Source organism: Vigna umbellata, chromosome 10, assembly GCF_029865625.1.
Source record: "Vigna umbellata cultivar VRB3 chromosome 10, Vumbellata_1.0, whole genome shotgun sequence".
In the NCBI taxonomy this organism is placed as follows: Eukaryota; Viridiplantae; Streptophyta; class Magnoliopsida; order Fabales; family Fabaceae; genus Vigna; species Vigna umbellata.
The window spans coordinates 17,801,111-17,811,939 of record NC_142174.1 but is presented as its reverse complement, the minus strand read 5'-3'; the positions used below and the strand labels follow the sequence as shown (position 1 = coordinate 17,811,939).

The 10,829-nt window shown below is 30.3% G+C and overlaps 1 protein-coding gene and 1 pseudogene across 1 annotated transcript; both read left to right on the top strand.

Moving 5' to 3' along the window:
• On the top strand, positions 1-679 carry LOC148192076 (uncharacterized; annotated as a pseudogene).
• Positions 680-5,463: 4,784 nt separating this feature from the next.
• LOC148192075 (uncharacterized) lies at positions 5,464-6,108 on the top strand. Its single transcript, XM_088100000.1, has one exon. It carries the CDS (start codon positions 5,464-5,466, stop codon positions 6,106-6,108), a length of 645 nt encoding a protein of 214 aa, XP_087956126.1.
• The last annotated feature ends 4,721 nt before the right edge of the window (positions 6,109-10,829 follow it).

The window sequence follows — 10,829 nt, the reverse complement described above, 5'->3', positions numbered from 1 at the left end:
ATGAGAATGTTTGGGATGAATCAACATTTGTATAGCATATGCATCATGGGCACCGGGCTCACTACTCTCATGCCTGCAGCTATTTTCAGACTCCGGAGTTTTTTTTCAATGTTTTCCAGTTCAACTACAAGGTCCTCCTTTTACTCTTATACCGAGCCAAACCTTGTTCCAAGAGGGTTCAGATTTCTTGCGGACACTGATATCGTCATTGTCGTATCCGTTTCTGCTATTATCATCACTTAGACTCTTCGACACTGACATTATTGAAACACTGGTAAACATGGGTGCTGATGAAATTCGAAGAATCTTCCACATTGATGATCATGCTGCTACTTCTTCGGAATCTCAACCCTCAGAAATTCCTTTGTTGATTGTAATCAATGTTACCGATACCAGCATTCTTGGAGCAACACAATATCCTTTAAGAACGATTCTAGCGGTCGAAAAACCCGTTAACACATTGTTGAAAGCAGTCGAAAGCCCCGTTAACACACTGTTGAAGAAATCTGTGTTACAGACTGAGTGTTGTTGCATATGCTTAAATGAATTCGATCTCAATGCTGAGCGCTACACACTTCCATGTCAACACTTCTTTCATCAAAAATGTATCACGCGCTGGCTACAAACGAGTCAGACATGTCCCATGTGTCGCCAATCTCTGCGAACCTTAAAAGACTAGCAACAAAATTTTCGTGATTACGGTTTTTTGTTTAGTATTTTATTTCAATAATTTAAAATGGAGAAGATTTTATTGAAATTTTATACGTTAGTGTAATGAAAACTTTCTAGTTTGAAGTGTAACATTCGTGTTTTGACTATCAATAAATACTATGATGGATTATTTGTTTGATGGATGTCTTTGTTAGCAAAACTACGTAATGTTCTTGGTTGTTTTATTAAATCTGTATCTGCATTACTTACTGGTAATGTTTCAGCAGAAAAAAAGATAAAAACCTAGGTTATTGCTGATCCCTTATATACACATACTCAACTGTCAAATGCTCGTGCATATACTCGGAGGTTAAGCATTTAGCTGCCTTTTTCTTTATAGTACTCCTACTTCTTCACGTACAACAATATAATTTATATACCTCAGTGTTAGTTCTGATACTTCTTCATAAAACCTTTCAAATTATGTGGAGAATTTGTGATGAGCTTTCAAATTCTTCCGTTTGTTATACATGTCTTAATCGGAGAAAAGACGCTTGCCCTAAATTTTTTTCTAAGAATTTAATTTGATTTCTGCTTCATGCAATCTTGTCAATTAATTATATAAAGACCTAAACAGAAATTTGAATTACCTGAAGTTACAAATAGCCTTTTCAGTATGAATGATGGCCAAGTCTTAGCTCCAAGTGTTGAATTACCTTAAATTACAATTAATTAGGCCTTGCTTGTTGGTTCAAAGTTTCTGAGACAAAAGGAAAGAGTATGGATTCATGACTGTTGAATTTGTTAATTGAAAGTGAAATGCTTGGCCTTGGCCCTATGGATTCATATGATCCCCCAAAGCTTGAGCGTTTGTGAAACTCTTTTGCAGAATGTGGACTCATAAGAGCGTTTTGTTCCACCGGTGTCGTCTTGTGCTTCTTCTTGATCATTTTCATCACTTAAATTCTCAGGGCTGACTGGCGTCAATGGGACAGATTCTCGGTTAGTCACAACAATTCTATTCTTAACAACAATATTATGAAGAAACTTATCATTTTTTAGTGTTTCCCACTTTATTCATAGCTGTCAATTAACTTACTATATTTGATTCAAAATGCAAACAGAATGCGCAAGAAAATGCGATATACTTTTTCCTTGTTTAACAAATGCACTAGGAAAACGTTTCTTTGAAAATCCAGAGTTGCCAACTTTTTTGAAAACTACACGTAGCGTTTTTTATTGGTTAGTTTCTAATATTTTAGGATCTCAATATTTTGACAACTATATTTTAACAACTTTTCTACAACGTCACGTGTTAGCGTCTCACGCAAATGACGGTGATCATGGTTATTCGAGCAAGGTAAATGGGTTTATCCATTTTCTTCATTGCGTTTTGGGTTTGACACTGGGTTTTCGCTATTGTGTTTAATCTTTTTTTTTTTCATTTTTGGGATTTGGCCTTTTCTTATTTTGGTCTCTTTGATGCAGTTGTGCGTTCGTTATTCTTTTTCAACAAAATATGTTTATGCTTTGAAGAAAAGAATAAAAGGAGAAATGTACAAAGTACGCCTTGTGCAGAATCCGACATTAACACTGTCTTTGTAAGATCGGGAGGGATGTACAACAACCAACCCAGTGTGCAAAGGATTGTGAGGGTTGGATCGCGAAAGCATTACAAGATCAAGGCGCTTAGAACCCCATACACAGAAAATAGAGCGAAACATGAGTGATTTTTGTATTGAATTGTTATAGAAAGGAATACAAAATTATACATAAATGAACAAATAAGTTTATTGTACCCAATTTTTTTAATAAAATAAAAGATGAAACTTTACTTCAGATGGTTATTGTTAATTAAAGTTTTAATGTCTTTGTTATTGTCATTGTCAAATGTGTTGTTGTTTTGAATGTGAATAAACAAAGTGGCCAATGCGATTGAGTACCATCCATGAATAATGATATCACCAATTTTCATTGTATCAATGACAATCGTAGCCTATTTTGTCTCTTGTAATCGATTACAATGAGCCTGTAAACGGTTACACGAATAAAAATCTGGTTTTATACAAAAACTTGTGCTGTAGGAGCCAATTGTGGGCACATAAGTAGCCAAAGGCAATTTGAGTGAGATAACATGCTGTCAACTTTGACCTTTGTTGGCTATTTTAATGACAACTTCTTCTACCGACCTCCAAATGATGCGATTCTTTTTTTATTAGAAACTAGACTAAAAAATCTTTCCAATGACTACTAATTTGTAATTTTTGGACATATGAGTAAATACAATTGATTCCTTAAAGTTAACGCTTTATATATTCCTGCTAACTCTAACCTTTGCTGGTTGTTTACTTTCTCCACGGAACAAAACAAGAATCAACTTTCTCCACCATACAATCTAAGCGTAATCTAAAAACAAGCACAAAAGACGAACAAATAAGTTTTTAACATTGATAATTTTTGTATCACTTGTTTATTTATAATATTAGAGCTTTGAATAGATAAATTTATAATATTTTTCTCTCTTAAAACATATTCTTTATCCTCGTCATCACTATAATAAAAAAAGATGCTAAATAATAATATTGAAACACAAAATAATAAATAATTAAATTAAATTATGTGGGTTTGGTGAGTCAACCCAGCTCATCACGGGTTCAACCCCGATGAACCGAGTTTTAAGTGAGTCGGGTTAAAAATTAGCCCACATAAAAAAATTACATTTTTTTCAAACTCAACCCGATCCGAAACCGTGGTAGGCCGGGTTGGCTCGCGAGTTACAATCCATTTTAACAGCAAATTTATCTCTTTTATAATTTTATTATTTTAGCATTTTATAGTTTTATAAAATTATAAAAATCATAAATTTTTAATTCAATTAACAGCCACACACTAACATTAGTTAACACATAAATTAAATAATATAATTCAATCAAAAAATATAATTTTGTTGACTACTAAAAATTTACATAAAACTCAATTGAAAATCTTCAAATTTATCATTCCAGCCCAACTTTTATAATAATTTGCCGTAAACATTTTATATTTTTATTATCTTCAATTATATTTTAAAATAAAATAATAAAAATTAAATATATACGTATTCTTAATAAAAAAAAAGTAACTGCAAATATATTTACTTTATACCGTAATACAAATTTTCTTTTAACAGCATAAAATCCTACAAATTATACCTTATCTTTTATATAACCAGTAATATATAAAGTAAATCGAATTCAAATAAATTTAAAACAGAGATTATAAAATAAATTACTTACAATTATAAAAAAATCTTTAATATATTTGATATAAGATAATTTTAATATTTTAAATAACTTATAATAAATATCTGTACCAAAAAAAACTTTAAAGATAACATTTTAATAAAAAAGATAAAAGATATATAGAATAAACCATCGATCTTCCTTTATTTTCAACAAAAAAATCAATTCCTAATGATAAGAGATAAGAGATAAAAAAAACTTATAAGAAACTTAAGTAAAAATTTTCAAATTTATCCTGAATTCAAAAACTTTATTAAATTTAAATTATATATATATATATTATTTTTTTTATGTTATAATTATATTTAGAATAACGGTAATAGTATTATATTTTTTTTTGAAATAATTGCTTTTTTATATGGGATATATGAAATAATTAAATATTATGAAAAAAAATGAATGTTATTTACTTATGTTAAGATCTTTTATTCTTTAAAAATTTCAATTTATTTGTGTTTTAAGAGAAAATCAGTTTAGAGTTATCTCAGTTAATAATTGAAACATAATATTTATTTGAATTCATCATAAAATAATGTTTTTTTAAAATATTTTCAACATACAGTGGAGGCTTTTTAAACCGATCTAAATAATTAATTTGATATATAGGTTAAAGTTTCTTAACAAGTATTATTTTGTTTACCTTTTATGGCTAATTGAAACTAGAGTCATGTTAAATTTAGTTTTACTGTATATCTTATATATACATTATTATCAAGGTGATATTTTCTACATGATACCAAATAGATAATGTATATATTAACCCAACTCATCTTTTATATCTATAATTTATAAATTTATAACAATTCAATCTAAACATTTCATATTTTTATTTTATCTTCAATTGTATTTTAAAATTAAAAAAATATACATATTACACATATCAATATTCTCATCTTTAACTACATTTTAAATTAACATACAAATCAAGCATATAATAAAAAACTAACATGTAGAACATAACAAATCACGCCTTATTTTTTATGTAATCAATACTATAAAGTAAATCAAATTCAAATAAATCTAAAATAGAGATTATAAAATATGTATTTAAAATCACGAAAATCTTAAACAGAATTTAAGATAATTTTAATATTTTGGAAATCTCATAAGAATATATCAATATCTAACAAAATATTTTAAATATAATCTTTTAAGTTATATTAAATGCTAAAATGATGAATCACATTATTATAAAAGATAAAAGATAAAAGATATTAAGAATAAACAATTAACTTTCCCTTTTTTCCGACTAACAAAAAAATCATTATATAAAGACAATTTTCACATAAAAAGTTAATTTGCTCAGAATATTGAAAAAGAGAAAAGATCATATACTTAGCTTTTTCCTGTGCATAAACAAGGATCGGTCATGGATTTGCCATTAGAAAGCATAATCACCAGCTTATCATCAGAAATACCAAGTAAAAGAAGTAGCAATTTATGTTCATCATGTATATTGATTTCAATAATCTAATAATTTAAGATTCCATATTTTTCTATACTATATTCAGGATCACTTCAATGCTACAGCATGACAGTATTGGGGATGAATCGACGTTTTTCCTACAATATATCTCTGTCCGGAGAAAATGACATCAATGATCTGATGCCGACAGCTCTTTTCAGATTCAACATTAGAGTTTTTTATGAAAGTACTTCAGTTCCAGTAAGTCGCTCTTCTACTCTTATAACGAGCCAAACCTTCTTCCAAGAGGGTTCACATTTCTTGAGGACACTGTTATCGCCACTGTCATCGTTTAGACCTTTCTGCACTCACATGATTCAAGCAATAGTAAACGTCATTGCTGATGAAATGCGAGAAATCTTCCAAATTGATGTTGACGCTTATTCTTCTTCGGAATCTCAACCCCCAGAAGTTCCTCTATGGATAGTGATCAATGTTACTGATACCAGCGTGCATGCAGCAACACAAGATCCTTTTCCAACATCTGAAGAAGCCATTGACACGTTGTTGAAGAAATCTACGGTGTTACAGACTAAGTGTTGTTGCATATGTTTGGATGAATTTGATCTCAATGCAGAGTGCTACACACTTCCATGTCAACACTTCTTTCATAAAAAATGTATTGAGCGCTGGTTACACACCAGTCAAACATGCCCCATGTGTCGACAATCTCTGCAAACACTAACTAGCAATATAACAAAAGTTTCATGATTAGGGTTCTTTTGTTTTGTTTAGTATACTATTTCAAGAATTTAAAATAGACAAGATTTTATACTTTCAAGATCACATTTAGAAATAAATTAGTACAACTTCTTGAATGAATTTTTTTAATATATATATATATATATATATATATATATATATATATATATATATATATATATATATATATATATATATATATATATATATATATATATATATATATATATATATATATATTGAGGTTATAATTATATGTAGAATAACGGTAATGGTATTATATATTTTTTGAATGAATTGTTTTTTATATGGATATATGATGATTATTATAATAATTAAATATTATAAAAAAATGAATGTTACATTTTTTTTACTTATGTTAAGCTCTTTAATTCTTTAAAAATTCTAATTTACTTGTGTTTTAAGAGAAAATCATTTGAGTCATCTCAGTTAATAATTCAAACAAAATATTTATTTTTGAATTCATTGTAAAATAATGTTTTTTAAAATATTTTCAACATACAGTGAAGGTTTTCTAAATCGATCTCAATTAAATTACTTTAATATATAGGTTAAAGTTTCTTAACCAGTATTATTTTGTTTATCTTATATGGCTAATTGAAACTAGAGTCATGTTAACTTTAGTTTCACTATATATCTTATATACAATATATCAAGAATTTCAAGTGATATTTTCTACATACTGAGGAGTGAAAACATCATATAAAGTTTGTGACATTTTCTTCATCACATGAGCAATAAACTTGTTTATATTAATCACTTTTAATTATTAAAGAAAAGAGTAAAAACAAAATAAAATAATAATAAGATAAATGTGGAAATAGATGAAAAGATGTATTATAGGTAAATATTATAGAAAAGAAGATAACGTATGCATTAATAGTGACCTAAATTTTTACATTGTATTTTAACGTAAGTTGTGTAACACCCTATTTAGGAATTTTTGAGTAACTTAATATTCATAAAAATTCAGAATTTAGAATTCTGAAAATAGATGAAACAAAATAAAAACATAATTTTTTTTAAATCTAATAAACAAATATTTAGTCCAAAACTATTACATCAAATTGAGTAAAATATTTAAAATTTAAGCCAACGAATTTTCTCGAGCTCTCCCTAACATCTCACCGCATTACTTATCAGTTGAAGCATATGTAATAACATCTGTTTCCTTCTCCTTACGAACTTAAGAGTAAAAATTTCGTAATTGTTCACAACAGACACTATACTTAGTCCAACCAAAAACCTATTAACGAGACATCATCCCTTTCTACCGTCTCAAAAGATGAAAGGGTAGCACTCGAATCTAGTCTCTCCTATTATCTTTGGGAGACGAAGAGAGTCGTTTTTCTATCTTTTCTTGAAGACGAAAAGATCCACACATCTACCCTTTCACAAGAAGAATTTCATACCAAAAAAATACGATAAAAAGACATAGCACCCAAAATCACATAACAACAAACCGAAATTCAAACCTAAGCCACATAACATTAATCTCAAAACATACTTAATCAACATTCATAACATAAAATGTCATTTACGTAATATATATATATATATATATATATATATATATATATATATATATATATATATATATATATCACTTATATATGTTGCATAATGTATGTAATTATGAAAAGCAGTCAACGAAGTAAAATGAATGAAATATATTAATCACTGAGAACTATGAAGAATAAATATATCACTGACATGTTAAATTAGATTTAAAACAAAAGCACTACATCTATTAATTCAAAGAGAAAAATCAAAGCTACACCGAATGGTAAAATTATACTCATAAGAAAAGACCACTCCATCATCAATTTCTCATTTATGCTTTCACCAATAACTCACCCCAACAGCTAAACATGATTCACTCCTAATCATGTGGCTTTCTTCCAATTTTATGATCAAGCCTTGTTCACCTTCTAAAATTTAATTTATTTCTCTCAAACATATTTTTCATTTAATATTGAAACAAAAACATATTAAAAAAATAAACAACTCAAACATTAAATATGAAAGGAAAGGTGTGTAAAAGACAATATGATTGAATTAAAATGATTATTAAAGTTTAAGAATAAAAATATATTAAAATTTTGGAGAAAAACGAATTCGTATTAGGATGAATAAATACATATATTTAATTGTATCATAATTCAATAATTTTATAAAATTAAAAAATTATGAAAATCATAAGTTTTTCATATTGTAATTTTATTCGTGACAACATTAGTAGAATAAGGTGACCGACAGGAAAACAGTAATGTCATCAAATTACGAGCCACATAGTTACATTTATTAGTACTAGAAGAAATCACAATGATTCTTTTCGTCCATTCACAGCGGTTTTTAAAGTGAGGCATGTCTAGCCGAGACAAAAAGGATATTCTTTTTGTTTTGGTTCCGAATCGAGGCATAAGTGTAGGATTTTGCCTCGATTCAAAGGAAACCGATGCAGTATGTTTTTTATTTTTTATTTTTTTTTCGTAGGACTTTATGTCTCGGTTCCCTTTGAACCGAGGCAGTATGTCTGTCAGACCTCATTAAAATGCATCCAAAATCCCTCTGCACGGACGCCAGGTGTCAAGCAATTAGGATTCTGAAATCAGATAGTGGAAGACAGGTGTCGGCAGAAGAGCGGACGCTCGTTTGGACGTGGGAAGAGAATGATTGTTTCAGGAACTTCCGTCCCACTCTCCTCTGCATGCACCCTCCTTCCCAAACTCTGAACTTTTCATTTTCTCCTCCTTCTCACTAGAAACTCTATCCTCTCTCTAAGAAAACTCACCCTTTCTCTTCTCCGATCATCATTCAGAGACCATAGAAGCGTTCCCGACGTCATAAGCTTCATTCTGAACCGAACAGTTCCGAGTTCTGAAACTGGTAAGTCTTTTGTCCTTAGTCGTTCGTTCTATAGTACATGAAAACCAAGTCTCGGTTGCATGCTGATATCTTGTCTGATCCACTTTTGGTTTTTGGCTGTTGATTAGTTTAAGAGTTGTGGAACGTAAGGGTAGAAGAGACTTTAGTCAGACAAACCATACTTCTACCTCTAGGACGATCGTTCACACTAGAGGTAAGGGAAGCTTATTCAATTTAATTTGTATGTTTTTACTGTGCTGCATGGACGTGCTGTGAGTTGTATGAAGCATGACTTTGTGATATTTGATTATTTGATATATGATAATGATTATGAGCTGATGTATGAGTAATATGAAATGTGCTAGGATATGAATGTATGAAATTATGAAGTTATATGCTGAGAAATGAATTTGAATGTAAATGAATTCTGAATATGAAATTCCCCTATGATATTGAATTCTAGTAAACTTCTTTGAAATTGAATTCTTTCATTTGGGAAGAATTCTAGTTGAGGACGAGCTCCTTCTTGTAATAGTGCTACTTTTGAGCGTTCGGCCAATCGTAGATGCAGCTGAGTGTTATGTGATGAACTGAAAATCTCGTAAACTTGTATTTGTATATTTAGTTAATTCCTAAACACTGTCTCTATCGTATCTTATTATATTATTATTAATGTTTCTATTATAAGTTTAGTTAGTGATAGACCTCACCCCAAGCTCTCGTAAAGAGTGGCGCTCGGTATTATACCGAGCGTTTGTACTCGTTTCTAAGTGATCAACCTTGATAAAACAACGTTCGTCCAATTTCACTAGAATCTCCTTTATTGTGCTCAGTCATTAACCGACACTTGGTCTATATATATATATGAATTATTCTACGTATGGTTCTTTAAAGTCTTGGCACATCTACATTCATTGTCTCCGACCTAGAGTCCCCGTACCTGATGTATTCTTTGAGTGTTGGTTGTAGTTCACGAGAGTCAGTTCATTTAACTGATTCATGTTGTAAGTAACGTTCATCATATATTGTATAATTGTACTCGATTTATTCTTAAATCTAAAAGTAACCCTGTCGGTCTTATTCTATTCTAGAACGGGAGATTTCTCGGTCTCGTTCCTAGTGTTCGTCCTCGTTTTGAGTGGGGACTGAACGTTCGATTTTTGTTGTTAGTCGAATTGGTGTTAAAGATGAAATTAAAATGATGGATAATAAGAGATGGAGAGTATATGAGATGGATAAACTGTTATGGAATATGAACGAGCGTTCCGGGGAGGAACAACTCATGAGTGAATATTTGAAATTTGTAAAGTATGACTGTGGTAATGCTAAGCTGTCGATTCATCCTGATGTTCCGTGAGTACTCGTCCTCACGTAGAGGAGAGTAGGTCATGTGTGGGAACGGCAGGAGGTCCTAGTCCATAAGGTTAACTTGGACGGAATGAATTAACCTCGGGTGGCAGCTGTTGAGGGTATCCCAGTTACTACATCACCCGGGTGCACGAACGTCGTAGCTACACAGATTTCATACAGTCCGAACGGTCGGTCTAATAGTAGGCCTTGCTTGAAACGTATTGTTAACTTTATCTGTGTGTTGATGGTTTGAATTGTATGATTTTTAACTGAATTAAATTACATAAGCTTACCCTGTGTTTTCCTTGTGTTGTCTCATCTTGTACGTTCGTCTTGTCGTTGCAATGATCATCCGTGTGGATGTGAGCAGAAGGAGACACGCTGCTGGAAGAGGCGCTGGAAGAAGAGAATTTGGTAGAGGTAGAAGTGAAGATCGAACAGTAGGACGTTCGGTTAGTAGTTTAGTTATTTTATAAGGTGGTCGTTCGATC